The 18,351-nt window shown below is 44.1% G+C and overlaps 1 protein-coding gene across 4 annotated transcripts in view; it reads left to right on the top strand.

Annotated features, from left to right (window-relative positions):
- Positions 1-18,351, top strand: part of PPP3CC (protein phosphatase 3 catalytic subunit gamma) — a 117,823-nt gene that overhangs the window by 87,926 nt on the left and 11,546 nt on the right. The window contains exons 11-14 of one of the 4 annotated variants that reach the window (XM_060787603.2): positions 848-874; positions 1,855-1,936; positions 4,906-5,003; positions 16,167-16,196. In XM_060787603.2, coding sequence (XP_060643586.1) covers positions 848-874; positions 1,855-1,936; positions 4,906-5,003; positions 16,167-16,196 — 237 coding nt within the window. The remainder of the gene's footprint in view (positions 1-847; positions 875-1,854; positions 1,937-4,905; positions 5,004-16,166; positions 16,197-18,351) is intronic. The other 3 variants (XM_060787606.2, XM_060787604.2, XM_060787607.2) reach the window with 3 other exon arrangements.

The raw sequence follows: 18,351 nt of genomic DNA, 5'->3' as shown, positions 1-18,351 counted from the left end.
AGGGTTTGGTGGGCATTGACCTTGAGTTTGGGAGTTGTAGTTCACCTACATCCAGGGGCTCATGGAAAGGGGACTCTTTTCCATCATCCACCACATGGTCCTTTTAATTCAAGGGTGACCAATGTGGGCCTCCTGGTGTTTTCAGTTTGCAGCTCCCAGCCCCAGTTCTGATTGTTCTTTTAGGACTCACATATTTGCAAGTTTGGCAACTTTTAAAAGCCTAGAAAATCAATGAAAACACGACATCTGCCTTAGGAACAACAAAACATGAACTGTATTCAGGAGTCACGGCATTAGGAAGGCTGAGAAACACTGGTTTGACCCCTTGCGCCACGAGGGTTGTGGGTTAGGACAACACAACGTTGAAACTGAACACCAATTGTTGGTATTGCCGTTGTAACATGATTTGGGTCTTCCTAGCAATTTGTCAATGCTTTTCTTTTACTGTAAAATCAGTGGAAAAAATGATCTTTGCAGTAAGATCTGCACATCAGATCAGCTTTTTGGTCACCAGTCATTGGATTGGCTTTCCCATCATTTCTGCCTAATCTCCAGAAATAAAACCAACTCATCCCCTGAGGCCCCTACTAATGGTTTTCGTGTGGTGCACCAGGAAGGCATGTATTTGCCGATCCGGAGTTCGGCAGCAGAAAAAGAGAGGGAGACTTAGCCAAGCGAGCGTGATGCCAGTCCAGAAGAGAACGGCCTCCGAGTTCTTCTTGTCCCGTTGCATTTTTTTTAATATTAAAAAAATGTTTTTTTTCCCCTCCCTCCCATGGAAATTAAATTTGTTTCTTCTATCTCTATCTTCATCTCTTTGTTTACTTGGTGTCTCCTCTCCCTGAAGATAACTACATTTCAAGCTATCCGAAAGGTACCCAGCTAGACTTTGCTAAAAGCTTAATTCTCTCACTGCCTGTGCCACCAGATTTCCTTGGAGTGGATTTTGACTAGCTGACTAGTTGGAAAGTCTCGCCATTTCTCCCCCCTTCTTCCCCCTTCAGTTTTAACATGAACGTGGTGCGTTTGGTTTTGTTTCTTTTTTTAACCCTCTTGTGTTCCACCAGGAACCTGACCGGTGGTGGGCGGTGCGGTGCGGGGGTGGGTGGGGGTGTTGTGTCCTGGCGGTGGTGGGGCCACGTTTCTCTTGACTTGGAATGCAGCCACCTTATGCATGGCTGATCCATTGGTGCATGTCAGATCTCCAGTTTGGCTTGTCCTGTTCTTAATGCAGAGTTGGGCCATTAAAAACAAAACAAAGCAAAATCAGCCGAGAGGAGATGTATGTGTCCTTCCGTTTGCCATTGCCACATCGCCATGATTTCCAGCCCATGTCTGGTCTGCGTACTAAACGGGAGAGGGCTTCATCCCATGGCGCCCGCCCTTCCTTCCTTTGCCTGTGCCGGAGACGGTGCTTGCGTGACGGCTCTCCCTCCTGCAAGCACAGCCCAGCATCCGGAAGCCTTCACTCTCACGTGGTCTTGTCCATTTCCACATGTGATCCTGCCTTGCCAAACTGTGTCCCTCTGGCTGAGTCATCCATATTCCATCCCATGTGTAACGCGGTCCGACCCATTCCGAGGGCAAGAGGAGTCCTGCTGCTCCTGAGCCACTTTGGGTGGTCCTACTCCTCCCCCTCACCCTTTTTAGACCTCTTTGTCTGTGTGTCACTCTGTCCGTCATCTGCTCCCGTTTCCATTCTGACTCTTCCCCCTTCCATGGAATTTAGCTGTGAAGTTGTAATCTGATTTCTCTTTCCTAGAGCCAAGCAGATGCTGCATTATGGCATCGCCTGAGCCGTGCGCGTTTTCATGCCCCATTCTTTTAAACCTTTCTGATTCTTCTCTCCTCAAGGAGGCACCAATGCCCGCAAAGAGATCATCAGGAATAAGATCAGGGCCATTGGGAAGATGGCACGAGTCTTTTCCGTTCTTCGGTAAGTTGGCTTTTTCTCGCAAAGGTTGGCTGGAAAGGGACCACCTCCTCCTGCCAAACTGATGGGGACGGGGGATACAATAATAATAATAATAATAATAATAATAATAATAATAATACAGGGTTAGTCAAAATGAATAGGCCAATAAGAAAATTAATTTTAGACGAATGTATGTTTATTGTAACCAAACTACAGCTACGTATCGACAGATAAATTATCAAAGTTTGAACTGCAAACGTTTGCGTAACACGCGCCACACAGTTTTTTGCGGAACGTTCAATTCCATGGAAACACGATTTGTCGACTTCTGGGGACTTCGTTGAAAGGATGCACGAATGGATTCCACTGTGTCTTCGGAGACACGCGGTCGTCCTGTGGTTTTACCCTTGCATAAGCAGCCCGTCTCCTCAAATTGCTTTACCCACCTCGCAATGGAATGTCGATGAGGTGGTTCCTTGCCATACTTGGCTCGAAATTCTCGCTGGACCGTAATTACTGACATTGTTTTAGCAAATGTCATCACACAAAACGCCTTCTCTTTGCCTGATTCCGCCATTTTGAAAACAGCGACTCCTAGCGACGCCTAGCGGCATTAACGTACATGTGTGTTGCTCAAAAAAAACTTTGATAGTTTATCTGTCGCTACGTAGCTGTGGTTTGGTTACAGTAAACATACATTCGGGTACAATTAATTTTCTTATTGGCCTATTCATTTTGACTAACCCTGTACTTTATTTGTACCCCGCTACCATCTCCCATGCAAGTGTGAGTAGATCAATAGGTACCGCTCCGGCGGGAAGGTAACAGCGCTCCATGCAGTCATGCCGGCCACATGACCTTGGAAGTGTCTACGGACAACGCTGGCTCTTCGGCTTAGAAATCTAGATGAGCACCACACCCCAGAGTCAGACATGACTGGACTTAATGTCAGGGGACTACCTTTACCTTTTACCATCTCCCGAAGGACTCGGTGCAGCTTACAAGAGGCCGAGCCCAAATACAACAATAAAACAGCAGCAGCAACAACAACAACACATGTTATGTTGTGTTTTGAGGCCTTGGCCTTTGTAAGCCGCATCGAGTCCTTCGGGAGATGCTAGCGGGGTACAAATAAAGTTAATAATAATAACACAATAACTCAAAAAACAAACCAATAACAGTAACAACACCCAATGACGCAATTAAAAACAATGGCTGGGCCAAATGTAATAATTAAAATTAAAAGTGCTGGGCATGACAAGGTGGGATGTTTGGAGGGGGACTTTAGATCAGGGGTCCTCAAACTAAGGCCCGGGGGCCGGATACGGCCCTCCGAGGTCATTTACCCAGCCCTCACTCAGAGTCAACTTAAGTCTGAAATTATTTATTTATCGTGTCAGGAGCAGACCAAACAGTTGCATTGCATTTTTTTAACAAACAAACAGAACACAACGTTTGCAAGCTTGGTAGTTGATTAAATGTCCTTTGTCCGGTATCTGTCCCCTTGGAGTGCCTCTGGTGTTGCCGCAAGAAGGTCCTCCCTTGTGCATCATGTGGTGGGGCTCAGGTTGCATTGCAGCAGGGGGTCAGTGGTTGGCTCTTCTCCGCACTCGCATGTCGTGGATTCCACTTTGTGGCCCCATTTCCTAAGGTTGGCTCTGCATCTCGTGGTGCCAGAGTGCAGTCTGTTCAGTGCCTTCCAAGTCGCCCAGTCTTCTGTGTGCGCAGGGGGGAGTCTCTCATTTGGTATCACCCACGGATTGAGGTGCTGGGTTTGAGCCTGCCACTTTTGGACTCTCGCTTGCTGAGGTGTTCCAGCGAGTGTCTCTGTAGATCTTAGAAAACTATTTCTTGATTTAAGTCGTTGACGTGCTGGCTGATACCCAAACAGGAGATGAGCTGGAGATGTCTCTGCCTTGGTCCTTTCACTATTGGCTGCTACTTCCCGGCGGATGTCAGGTGGTGCAATACCGGCTAAGCATTGTAATTTCTCCCGTGGTGTAGGGCGCAGACACCCCGTGATAATGCGGCACGTCTCATTAAGAGCCACATCCACTGTTTTACCGTGGTGAGATGTGTTCCACACTGGGCATACGTACTCAGTAGCAGAGTAGCACAGCACAAGGGCAGATGTCTTCACTGTATCTGGTTGTGATCCCCAGGTTGTGCCAGTCAGCTTTCGAATGATATTGTTTCTGGCACCCACTTTTTGCTTGATGTTCAGTCAGTGCTTCTTGTAGGTCAGAGCACGGTCCAGAGTGACTCCTCCCAGGTATTTGGGTGCGCTGCAATGCTCCAGTAGTATCTTAGTGTTTATCTTGCACATGCGGCCCGCTCATTGTTATGTTATTTTATTTGAATGTGTATGATTTTGCTTTATTGTCTTTGCATTCATATGTTGTATGTATTTTACTCTATTGTTATTTTGTTTTGGTTTTACTTTATTGTAATACGTTGTTGGGCTTGGCCTCATGTAAGCCACCCCGAGTCCCCATTGGGGAGATCGTGGCGGGGTATTAAATAAAGATTATTATTATTATTATTATTATTATTATTATTATTATTATTATTATTATTCAAATCTCCTCTGATAGATTTGGCTCTTAAAGTTGTTTATAAAGGAAATACATCGAGGAAGCTGCTTTGGACTACACGGGGCTCTTTGGTTACCGAAGTCATATTGCCTGCTTTGACTGGGCCCATCTCTCCAGGGGCTCAAGGAAAGGGGACTCTTTCCCATCGTCCACCACATGGTCATTTTAATTCAAGGGTGACCAATGTGGGCCTCCTGGTGTTTTCAGTTTGCAGCTTCCATCCCCAGTTCTGATTGTTTTTATAGGACTCACATATTTGCAAGTTTGGCAACTTTTAAATGCCTAGAAGATCAATGAAAACAAGATATCTGCCTTAGGAACCATGCTTATGGAATATAGTTCTGAATTGCTTTTTGAACTTGGATGTAATAATTGACATTTTGCCTCTTTTTTCAGGGAAGAGAGTGAGAGTGTGTTGACGCTCAAGGGCCTGACTCCCACAGGTACTCTTCCCATGGGAGTGCTCTCAGGTGGAAAGCAGACTCTACAGACAGGTAAGTTAGTTAGAAACCAAGCCCTGTGTTTCAGAAACCTTCCTGTACTGTAGTGGTTCTCAACCTGTGGGTCCCCAGGTGTTTTGGCCTACAACTCCCAGAAACCCCAGCCAGTTTACCAGCTGTTAGGATTTCTGGGAGCTGAAGGCCAAAACACCTGGGAACTTACAGGCTGGGAGCCACTGCTGTACAGGGTAAGGAGACCCAAACTCTGAATTTTCCCCTGTGGCATTCTAAGAATCTTCTAAGGATACCCCAGGTTTGGGAGAGGAGTGGAGGGGTACCTTTTTCTTGCCACAGATGACATGGGATTTCAAACAGCCATGTGAATTTGATATCTCCAGACTTTCTTTTTGAGTTCCAAAGATAAATAAGAAGGATGAGAGAAAGAAGATGAGCCATTCGGCTGATGTCACAGAAACCTGTCAAGGGAACTTGAGGAAGGGATTTTTGTCGGGCAGGTGGGTTTATTAACAAAAGCCCCTCCCCATAAATGGACAACAAACTTGTTAGCAGCAGCGTGACCCAGCACCAGTAGCCAAAAGTCATAAAAAGAACAAAAACACAGAGACCAATGTTATCTCTTCTTTATGGCAAAATAATACGGTTGCACTATTTACAAGGTTTCCATAACACAAATAAAATGGTTTATACTTCCTTCTTTGCTTCCACGCTGGGCTTCTTTCTCATGCAGATAAACAGCTTCTAGCTTCGCTCTCACAGAGCTTCTCCTCACACCAAACTTACACAGTAGCTTTACACATGAGGCCTTCAACTTGGGGCTTCTTTCACCGAATCTTCTTACACCAGGCTTTCTCATACTTGGCCTTCTCATAGACTAAGGCTTACCTCACACTGTGAGACCTTCTCACAGACTGAGACCTTTCTCCCACTGAGGTTTACCTCAGACTGAAGGCTACTAAGCTAACGGCACACTTGCTTATATAGAACTGCAGCTTTCCTGTCGTAGTTCCTGTGAATCGCACATATGGTAACCCTGCGCCTGCGCAGTCCAGCGATCGGAACCTTCTAGAGATTAAAAAGTGACAGTTAGGACTCCCTCAGGCCACGCCCCCCCCCCCCCGGTGTATATATAGCCCGCGGTCGTGGCCATCCCTCAGTTCTCTTTTTTTCCGCGCTCAGCAAGCAGCGAGAGAACCTTCCTCTTCCGTTTGGAAACCGTTAACGGTGACTTTGAGACGAAATATAATAGCAAATACAAGAGACTATTTGAACCAACACAACACTAATAAGTCGTTGGATTCATTTAACCCTTTCAGTGCTTGACTCATATTTTTGTAATTAAAAATACCCAGTTCATCTATATCTAGCTATCTATATCTTCTATATCTATAATAAAAGAGAATGTTTGTATGTGGAGGGAGGGCGGTGTATGTGGTAGCTTTCTGATTGGCTGCCACTTACACAGGCCACTGTGACCTGCACAAGTAATGGACCTGACCTTGCTTGGGAATAGATTCTTAAAGAATGAGTAGTACTGCTGGATACTATTCTTTGTAATAACCCTTCTGATTTCATTTCCTTCACAGCAATTGCTGTTTAGACTTCTGCTATTTAAGAATGTACTATTAGTCTGCTTTTCTATCTCTTTAATCCTAAATCCATCTGTTCTTTTGTGTTAACGTTGCAGTTTCGCTGTGCATTTTTAAAACATTACTATCTGTGCTGGTTATATGTGATTCTCAAATGGGTTCAGAGGGAGTGCAATGTAATGGGTGTCCAGACCTTCTCTTTCCTTGCCTTTTGTGTCATTTCGTATTGCCCTTTATGAATCAAGAAATGAACCTGCACACTCCCCTTTCCCCCCTTACGCATGCCCCCTTCCTCATAGAATTGCAGGATTGATCAAGAAAACCCAATAATTAAAAACCGAACTTGACACAGTTGCTCTAAACTCTTTTCAGTTATATACCAGATAGCAAACTATTAAGCAATTACTGGACCTAGAGCTCCTCACCCCCACCCCCCTCTTTTGCAGTTATGTCATGGCATCTGTCAAAAGAGAGATATTGATAAAGTTAACCATAAGCATAGCAAGGGAGTTGGACTGGACTGTGCCCAATCTGATTCTAAATTACATGAATATTTGGTTGGGCGAGTGGGCTTATTAACAAAAGACCCTCCTCATAAATGTACAGCAGAGTAACTTATTACTCTTACTACTTACTACTCTTATTACCAGCAGCATGACTCAGCATCAGTAACTCAAAATGATAAAAAGGACAAAGACATACAGACCAATGTTATCTCTTCCATAAGAGACTTTTAGTTGTAGTAAAATAATATAGCTGCACTATTTACAATAACAAGGTTTCCACAACATACTTCCTTCTTTGCTTCCATGCTGGGCTTCTTCCTAATGTAGTCAAACAGCTTCACTCTCACAAAGCCTTCTCTCACAATGAACTTATACTAGAGCTTCACAGAGTAGCTTTATGCACGCAGCAGCCTTTATACTGGAGCTTTTCACTTGAGGATTTACACACAAAGCCTACAACTTGGGACTTCTTTCACCGAAGCTTCTCACACCCGGCCTTCTCAGAGACTAAGGCCTACCTCACGCTGTGAGGGCTTCTCTCAGACTGAGAACTTTCTCCCACTGAGGTTTTACCTCACACTGACAGCTACTAAGCTACAAAAGACTCTCCTCATAAATGTACAGCAGATTAACTTATTAATCTTACTACTTATTACTCTTATTACCAGCAGCATGACTCAGCACCAATAGCCCAAAATGATAAAAAGGACAAAGACATACAGACCAATGTTATCTCTTCCATAAGAGACTTTTAGTTGTAATAAAATAATATAGCTGCACTATTTACAATAACAAGGTTTCCACAACATACTTCCTTCTTTGCTTCCATGCTGGGCTTCTTCCTCGTGTAGACAAACAGCTTCACTCTCACAAAGCCTTCTCTCACAATGAACTTGTACTAGAGCTTCACACAGTAGCTTTATACACGCATCAGCCTTTATACTGGAGCTTTTCACATGAGGATTTACACACAAAGCCTACAACTTGGGACTTCTTTCACCAAAGCTTCTCACACCCGGCCTTCTCATAGACTGAGGCCTACCTCACGCTGTGAGGCCTTCTCTCAGACTGAGACCTTTCTCTCACTGAGGTTTAACTCAGACTGACAGCTACTAAGCTACAAAAGACTCTCCTCATAAATGTACAGCAGATTAACTTATTAATCTTACTACTTATTACTCTTATTACCAGCAGCATGACTCAGCACCAATAGCCCAAAATGATAAAAAGGACAAAGACATACAGACCAATGTTATCTCTTCCATAAGAGACTTTTAGTTGTAATAAAATAATATAGCTGCACTATTTACAATAACAAGGTTTCCACAACATACTTCCTTCTTTGCTTCCATGCTGGGCTTCTTCCTCGTGTAGACAAACAGCTTCACTCTCACAAAGCCTTCTCTCACAATGAACTTGTACTAGAGCTTCACACAGTAGCTTTATACACGCATCAGCCTTTATACTGGAGCTTTTCACATGAGGATTTACACACAAAGCCTACAACTTGGGACTTCTTTCACCAAAGCTTCTCACACCCGGCCTTCTCATAGACTGAGGCCTACCTCACGCTGTGAGGCCTTCTCTCAGACTGAGACCTTTCTCTCACTGAGGTTTAACTCAGACTGACAGCTACTAAGCTACAAAAGACCCTCCTCATAAACGTACAGCAGAGTAACTTATTCCCAGCAGCGTGATTCAGCACCAGTAGCCCAAAGTGAAAAAGAACTAAAACATACAGACTAATGTTTTCTCTTCCATAAGAGACTTTTAGTTGTAATAAAATAATATAGCTGCACTATTTACAATAACAAGGTTTCCACAACATACTTTCTTCTTTGCTTCCATGCTGGGCTTCTCCCTCATGTAGTCAAACAGCTTCACTCTCACAAAGCCTTCTCTCACAATGAACTTATACTAGAGCTTCACACAGTAGCTTTATACACTCAGCAGCCTTTATACTGGAGCTTTTCACATGAGGATTTACACACAAAGCCTACAACTTGGGACTTCTTTCACCAAAGCTTCTCACACCCGGCCTTCTCATAGACTGAGGCCTACCTCACGCTGTGAGGCCTTCTCTCAGACTGAGACCTTTCTCCCACTGAGGTTTTACCTCACACTGACAGCTACTAAGCTACAAAAGACCCTCCTCATAAACGTACAGCAGAGTAACTTATTCCCAGCAGCGTGATTCAGCACCAGTAGCCCAAAGTGAAAAAGAACTAAAACATACAGACTAATGTTTTCTCTTCCATAAGAGACTTTTAGTTGTAATAAAATAATATAGCTGCACTATTTACAATAACAAGGTTTCCACAACATACTTCCTTCTTTGCTTCCATGCTGGGCTTCTTCCTCGTGTAGACAAACAGCTTCACTCTCACAAAGCCTTCTCTCACAATGAACTTATACTAGAGCTTCACAGAGTAGCTTTATACACTCAGCAGCCTTTATACTGGAGCTTTTCACAGGAGGATTTACACACGAGGCCTACAACTTGGGACTTCTTCCACCGAAGCTTCTCACACCCACCTTCTCATAGACTGAGCCCTACCTCACGCTGTGAGGCCTTCTCTCAGACTGAGACCTTTCTCTCACTGAGGTTTAACTCAGACTGACAGCTACTAAGCTACAAAAGACCCTCCTCATAAACGTACAGCAGAGTAACTTATTCCCAGCAGCGTGATTCAGCACCAGTAGCCCAAAGTGAAAAAGAACTAAAACATACAGACTAATGTTTTCTCTTCCATAAGAGACTTTTAGTTGTAATAAAATAATATAGCTGCACTATTTACAATAACAAGGTTTCCACAACATACTTCCTTCTTTGCTTCCATTCTGGGCTTCTTCCTCGTGTAGACAAACAGCTTCACTCTCACAAAGCCTTCTCTGACAATGAACTTATACTAGAGCTTCACACAGTAGCTTTATGCACACAGCAGCCTTTATACTGGAATTTTTCACATGAGGATTTACACACGAGGCCTACAACTTGGGACTTCTTTCACCAAAGCTTCTCACACCCGACCTTCTCATAGACTAAGGCCTACCTCACGCTGTGAGGCCTTCTCTCAGACTGAGACCTTTCTCTCACTGAAGTTTAACTCAGACTGACAGCTACTAAGCTACAGGCAAACCTGCTTATATAGGACGGCAGCTTTTGCTAAGTCACTGCATCTATTTAATCCTTTCAGTGGTTGACTCACATTTTTGTAGTTAATTTTGAATATTTCTGACATATTTACCATGTATTTTTTTTCCAAAATGAGAAAGAATCTGCATTGTGGAAGGAAGGAATGGGGAAGAGAGGCAAGCCAAGACTTCCATTCACATCAAATCCTAGGAAATTACCAACTTAAACCTGCAGTCAATATTAAATTAGCAGTTTGAAGGGAATGAGGCAGGGTTTTTTCCTATGTACTTCCACCCAGTACTGTCCAAAGGGGAGAATGACCCCCTGCCCAAAAAGAGACTATTTGAGGAAATAAGCTGGAGAAGGCCACGAACTTTTACTTGTTCCTCTTCTAAGGCATCTGGGTCAGGCTGGCTTGCAGCTCTTGCTTTTCTTGCTGACTCTAGGGTACTTTTCCTAGTTGTTGCTATGTGTCATCTTGTTCTAAACTCAGCAGACGCTGAAGCTGGCACAAAAGACTGAACGAGGTACGAGGCTTTATGTAATGTAGCGGCTTGCTGCGGTATGCGAGCTGGAATATCCCCCCTTTGAGCCATGTCACATCAAGCAAAGGCTTATCTAGTTATGCCTTCTGTCCCCCACGGCGGCCACATGATGGCTATGGAAAACTCACAAGGGGCAAAACACTCCCACGGCAGCCTCTTCATTGCCTCAGCCTCAGAGTTTACAACTGATCAAGTCAGAGGCCGTTGCCGCTTAGCATGTGAGCAACTTCTCCGGTCTGCGGGTCATTGTGGGGAGGAGTTCTTCCTTTGGTCTGTAGGGAATCCCACAATGTTGGGTATCAAGCTCATCCGATTTCCTAGAGCAGTGTTTCTCAACCTGGGGGTCAGGACCCCTGAGGGGGTCGCAAAGGGGTGTCAGAGGGGTCACCAAAGACCATCACAGCATTGTGGGGAGGAGTGCTTCCTTTGGTCTGTAGGGAATCCCACAACGTTGGGTATCAAGCTCATCCGATTTCCTAGAGCAGTGTTTCTCAACCTGGGGGTCAGGACCCCTGAGGGGGTCGCAAAGGGGTGTCAGAGGGGTCACCAAAGACCATCACAGCAACTTCTGCGGTCTGCCGGTGTATTGTGGGGAGGAGTGCTTCCTTTGGTCTGTAAGGAAGCCCACAACTTTGGGTACCAAGCTCATCCGATTTCCTAGAGCAGTGGTTCTCAACCTGGGGGTCAGGACCCCTGAGGGGGTCGCGAAGGGGTGTCAGAGGGGTCACCAAAGACCATCACAGCAACTTCTGCGGTCTGCCGGTGTATTGTGGGGAGGAGTGCTTCCTTTGGTCTGTAAGGAATCCCACAACTTTGGGTATCAAGCTCATCCGATTTCCTAGAGCAGTGGTTCTCAACCTGGGGGTCAGGACCCCTGAGGGGGTCGCGAAGGGGTGTCAGAGGGGTCACCAAAGACCATCACAGCAACTTCTGCGGTCTGCCGGTGTATTGCGGGGAGGAGTGCTTCCTTTGGTCTGTAGGGAATCCCACAACTTTGGGTATCAAGCTCATCCGATTTCCTAGAGCAGTGTTTCTCAACCTGGGGGTCAGGACCCCTGAGGGGGTCGCAAAGGGGTGTCAGAGGGGTCACCAAAGACCATCACAGCAACTTCTGCGGTCTGCCGGTGTATTGTGGGGAGGAGTGCTTCCTTTGGTCTGTAAGGAAGCCCACAACTTTGGGTATCAAGCTCATCCGATTTCCTAGAGCAGTGGTTCTCAACCTGGGGGTCAGGACCCCTGAGGGGGTCGCGAAGGGGTGTCAGAGGGGTCACCAAAGACCATCACAGCAACTTCTGCGGTCTGCCGGTGTATTGCGGGGAGGAGTGCTTCCTTTGGTCTGTAAGGAATCCCACAACTTTGGGTATCAAGCTCATCCGATTTCCTAGAGCAGTGGTTCTCAACCTGGGGGTCAGGACCCCTGAGGGGGTCGCGAAGGGGTGTCAGAGGGGTCACCAAAGACCACACAGCATTTTCTGATGGTCATGGGGATTCCATGTGGGAAGTTTGAGCCAATTCTATCGTTGGTGGAGTTCAGAATGTTCTTTGATTGTAATGAACTATAAATCCCAGCAACTACAACTCCCAAAAGTCAAGGTCTATTCTCCCCAGGCTCCACCAGTGTTCACATTTGTGCATATTGAGTATTTGTGCCAAGTTTGGTCCAGATCCACCATTGCGTGAGTCCACACTGCTCTCTGGATATAGGTGAACTACAACTCCCAAACTCAAGGTCAATGCCCACCAAGCCATTCTAGTGTTTTCCATTGGTCATGGGAGTTCTGTGTGGCAAATTAGGTTCAAATCCATCGCTGGTGGAGTTCAGAATGCTCTTTGATTAGAGGTGAACTATAAATCCCAGCAACTACAACTCCCAAAATCAATCCTCCCCCAATCCCAGTAGCATTTACATGTGGGTGCATTGGGTATTTGTGCCCAGTTTGGTCCAGTGAATGAAAATACATCTTGCATATCTGATATTTACATTATGATTTATCACAGTAGTAAAATGACTGTTATGAAGTAGCAACGAAAACAACGTTATGGTTGGGGGTCACCACAACATGAGGGACTGTATTCAGGGGTCACGGCATTAGGAAGGTGGAGAAACACTGTCCTGGAGTGACTTCTCCTAACTTAGCACCCTCTAAATTATTTATTAATTATTATTTATTAACTATATTTATACCCCGCTCTTCTCACCCTGGAGGGGACTCAGAGCGGCTTACAGATTACGGCAAAATTCAATGCCTCATTATACATACAAGTAATAAATATAACATATCAAATTATAAAACATTTAAAACATACAAATGCAATAAAACACATTAAATCATAGTTTCCCAATCATCCCCCCCCCCACAGCCCAAACAAAGCCTGCTAGTAAAAGTGACCTTATGGCCTTGGATGCCTTGGATTATGACTCCCAGCAGCCCAGTGATTAGGGCTGATGGGAACTGCAGTCCCAAGTAGTTGGATTGGACTGGAATTAGGAATGACTCCCTGGAATGCAGAATTTTGAACACAGCATTGATCAGCTGTCTCAGTCTATAATATAGTATAATATAATATAATATAATATAATATAATATAATATAATATAATATAATATAATATAATATAATATAATATAATATAATATAAAATTAATATATAAAATTAATATATAATATATAATATATAATATATATAATAAATATAATATAATTAATAGAATTAATAGAATATAATTAATAGAATATAATTAATAGAATAATATAAAAGTCTAAGGAGCTGTCAGCCTCATATGGCCATGCTTTTCTGAGGTTAAAAGCCATGCACTTAATAATAATAATAATAATAATAATAATAATAATAATCCTTATTTATACCCCTACCATCTCCCCAGTGGGGACTCAGAGTGGCTTACATGGGACCAAACCCTGGACAACGTATTACAACAGAATAAGACCAGAGTATAAACAGTAAACAACATCATCAAATTACATCAACGGGGAAAAAAACAAATTATTAGACACAGTAATAAAATAACATTCCAATAAGCACAATCACAATAACAATGGGCGGGCCACGTGTACAAGATAAAAACGATTCTAAGACTCTAATGAGATAAAAATAGGAGCAATACCTTGCTATACTATCCTAATACTATACTATACTATACTATACTGTGCCAGAGTAAAGAGAGATGGGGTCTGAAGACAGTTCCACCCTGTCTCCTGTGCTATTCTAATAATGTAATGTAATGTAATATATATATACATAAAATAATAATGTAATGCAATATTATTTATTTATTTATAATTCAAACTTATATGCTCGGAGCAGCTTACAAGAACAGGCTAAAATCTAACACCGTGTTTCTCAACCTGGGGGTCGGGACCCCTGGGGGGGGGTCACAAGGGGGTGTCAGAGGGGTCACCAAAGACCATCAGAAAACATAGTATTTTCTCTTGGCCATCGGGGTTCTGTGTGGGAACTTTGGTCCAGTTCTATCACTGGTTCAGAATGCTCTGTGATTGTAGGTGAACAATAAATCCCAGCAACTACAACGCCCAAACATCAAGGTCTATTTTCCCCAAATTCCACCAATGTTCACATTTGATTATATTGAGTATTTATGCCAAGTTTGGTCCAGATCCATCATTGTTTGAGTCCACAGTGCTCTCTGGATGTAGGTGAACTACAGCTCCCAAACTCAAGATCAATGCCCACCAAACCCTTCCAGTATTTTCTATTGATCATGGGAGTTCTGTGTGCCAAATTTGGTTCAATTCCATTATTGGGGGAGCTAAGAATGCTCTTTATTGTAGGTGAACTATAAACACTAGGGCTGGGTGGTTTCGTTCGTTAATTTTGTAATTCGTTATTTTTTTTATAACGAATCAATAACGAACCATTCAGGAGCATCTAAAAAACGAAATGAATTTTTCCAATTTGTTTCGTAATTGTTTCGTTATTGATTCGTTATTGATTCGTTATTGATTCGTTATTATTTCCGCATGTCTGGTGCAAGTTTTAGGGTTGCTGTTTGTTTTCTCAGTGAAAAAAAATATAATTATCACACCAACAGTCAACAACAGAGGGAGAGGGAAGCTTCAGAAGTTTTTTTAGCGTATTGCATGATCGCGGCCGCCATTAACGAATCGATTCATAATCGATTTGTAATTGTTTCGTAATTATTTTATGATTTCTGAAATTTCATAAATATCGAACCTTTTTACAGAAAAATTTCGGAATTCTTTTAAATAACGAAACGCAAAAACCCCCTAAAAACGAATCGATTTTAGAAACAATTTTTTTCCGTGGTTGAACAGCCCTAATAAACACCCCAGCAACTACAACTCCCAAATGACAAAATCATCCCCACTCCCACTCCCACCATTATTCAAATTTGGGCGTATTGGGTATTTGTGCCAAATTTGGTCCAGTGAATACATCCTGCAAATCATTTTGATTCATAACGGTAGCAATATGATAGTTATGAAGTAGCAACGAAAATAATTTTATGGTTGGGGGGGGGGGGTCACCACAACCTGAGGAACTGTATTAAGGGGTTATGGCATTAGGAAGGTTGAGAACCACTGATCTAACACAATTTAAAAACAATTTAAAAGCAACAATATCAAAGATCAAAGGCCTTGTCGAAGGCTTTCATGGCTGGAATCACTAGGTTCTTGTAGGTTTTTTCGGGCTATAGGGCCATGTTCTAGAGGCATTTCTCCTGACGTTTCGCCTGCATCTATGGCAAGCATCCTCAGAGGTAGTGAGGATGCTTGCCATAGATGCAGGCGAAACATCAGGAGAAATGCCTCTAGAACATGACCCTATAGCCCGAAAAAACCTACAAGAACCTAGATCAAAGGCCTGTCGAAACAGATATGTCTGTTCTGGCTATGTTTGTTGTTTTTTGGTAATACGATTCCTTTTTGAAGCTGGACTGATGCAACGTGAGAGCTGTGTGTGTCCCAAGCCCTCCTTGAGTTGTAGAAGAGCGCCTTAGGTTGAGCTGCGGCTGCCCCCCCCCCCCCCCCGGTCCCATTGCCAGGACGGGGATTAAGAGTGACCTTAAGCGAGTCTCCTTCTCCTCAGACACTCTTTCTGGGAAATGCCGCTTAGCTGATGACATGTCGGAGCCCAGGCATGGAACACGCCTCCTCCTTGGAAACGCTGGCCCTTGTCGTCCTGTGTTCTGTTCCGATGGGTCGCGGTGCCGTGCCGTGCCGTGCCGTTCCGCCGCCCATCCGAGCTCCCTTCCGTCTCTCTGTCCTGTTGCCATCCTTCTCTGCTGGCTGGTCATGCTCACAATCCTCCTCTGTTGGGACTGGGAGGGTTGTGGATCTCAAAGCAACCGTGGTGATGTTACTACGTTCACTCACTCTTTTCTGTCTTCATTTTTGCATGCCACTGTTCCTTCTGTATTACAGCCACAGTAGAAGCGGTAGAGGCACGGGAAGGTATGGCTGGACTCTTGTGAGATCTGTGATGGTTTTGTGTGTGTTTTTTCGGTCTCTCTCCCCTTCCCCTGAACTGACTCTCAACAGTACAAAGGGTTTTTATTTCTTGCATCGCGGGCCTGAATGGGAAGAGGCATTGGCCTGGTGAACACCCTTCACTCTTTAGACACATTGAAGTTTTGTTTATTTATTTGCTATATTTATACCCCACCCTTCTCCCCCTGAAAGGGGACTCAGGGCGGCCTAACAAAAGCATCATTTAATCGAAATATTAAAAAATTAAAACAACAATTAAAACCATTAATTAAGACACATCCACTAAATCGAAATCCGATGTTATAATAATAATAATAATAATAATAATAATAATAATAATAACACTTTATTTGTACCCCGCTACCATCTCCCCAAGGGACTCAGTGCGGCTTACATGAGGCCGAGCCCGAACACAACAATACAAGCAACAATCAGAACAATACAAGCAATTAAAATAAAACATAAACATATAACATTATATGTTATATGTTTCCAAAAGCCAGTCCGGGTCAATTCATTGCCCTAAGTTGTGTGATCTTCTTCCACTTGCTGCTCAGTGATCCAATGCTTGGTCCCATCACCAGGTCTTGGTTTTCCTTCTAAAAGACAAGAGGGAGGTGGCCAATCTGATATTTCTAGGGAGGGCGTTCCATAGGCGGGGGGCCACTGCCGAGAAGGCCCTGTCTCTCGTCCCCATCCACCGTGTTTGCGATAGTGGTGGGATCAAAAGTAGGGCCTCTCCTGAAGATCTTAAACTTTGTGATGGTTTGTAACAGGAGATACGTTCGGACAGGTGGTCTTAGCCAGAACCGTTTAGGGCAGGGGTCCTCAAACTACGGCCCGAGAGCCGAATACGGCCCGAGGGCCGAATGCGGCCCTCCAAGGTAATTTACCCGGCCCTTGCTCAGGGTCAACCGAAGTCTGAAACGACTTGAAAACACACAACAACAACAACCTTATCTCATCAGCCAAAAGTAGGCCCACACTTCCCACTGAAATACTAATAAGTTTATATTTGTTAAAATTGTTCTTCATTTTAATTATTTTAATTATTGTATTGTTTTAAAGTGTTTTTTGCACTACAAATAAGATATGTGCAGTGTGCATAGGAATTCATTCGTGCTTTTTTCAAATTATAGTCTGGCCCTCCAAAATTTGAGGGACTGTGACCTGGCCCTCTGTTTAAAAAGTTCGAGGAACCTTGGTTTAGGGCTTTAAAGGTTAAAACCAGCACTTTGAATTGTGCTCGGAAGCTGATCAGCAGCCAGTGGAGTTGACGCAACAAAGGAGTTGTATGTTCCCTGTACATCGCTCTGGTGGGCAACCTAGCTGGTGATCGTTGGACTAGTTGAAGCTTCCAGGCAGTCTTCAAAGGCAGCCCCACGTAGAGTGCGTTGCAGTAGTCTATTCGGGATGTAACAAGAGCATGGACCACCGTGGCCAAGTCAGATTTCTCAAGGAACGGGTGCAGCTGGCGTTAGAGCACAAAAGCACCCTGCTGACTCTCTGCTCCTTTACTAGAAACATACATGGCTGGGCTTCAGCTCACTGACTAAGGAGAGTAGGAAGTCTCTAAAGCCATGATGTGGCTGTCCTTTCTCTGCATATCAAGCGTCTATTCTCTGTTGTAGTGGTTCTCAACCTGTGGGTCCCCAAGTGTTTTGGCCTACAGCTCCCAGAAATCTCAAAAGCTGGTAAGCTGTTGGGATTTCTGGGAGTTGAAGGCCAAAACATGCGGGGACCCACAGGTTGAGAACCACTTCTCTCTTGGCTTCAGAACTACAACATGGAGTTAGATGCAACTGTTTACATTTCCAATGAGGCCTCATTAGCAAAACAGGATTCAAACACACTGAACCAAAGTGTTGTCAAAGGCTTTCATGGCCGTAATCACTTGGTTTCTGTGAGTTTTCCAGGCTGTATGGCCACGTTCCAGAAGCACAAACCTCACCATTGGCTTCCCTTTCGAGGTGTAAGATTGTGCCAAGGTGTGAACGGGTTCGCCACTCTCGATGCCCTCCCCCACTTCACGTGGATCCTGCTCATGCAAGATTTAGGAATTTCTTTCCCCTTTTTTGTACTGTTGTTTAGCTAAAGACGTGTTCATTTCCCCTATTTT

This window comes from Anolis sagrei, chromosome 7 (genome assembly GCF_037176765.1).
Source record: "Anolis sagrei isolate rAnoSag1 chromosome 7, rAnoSag1.mat, whole genome shotgun sequence".
Taxonomy (NCBI): domain Eukaryota; kingdom Metazoa; phylum Chordata; class Lepidosauria; order Squamata; family Dactyloidae; genus Anolis; species Anolis sagrei.
Note: the sequence above shows the minus strand (reverse complement) of the source record. Positions and strands in the feature narration are given on the sequence as shown.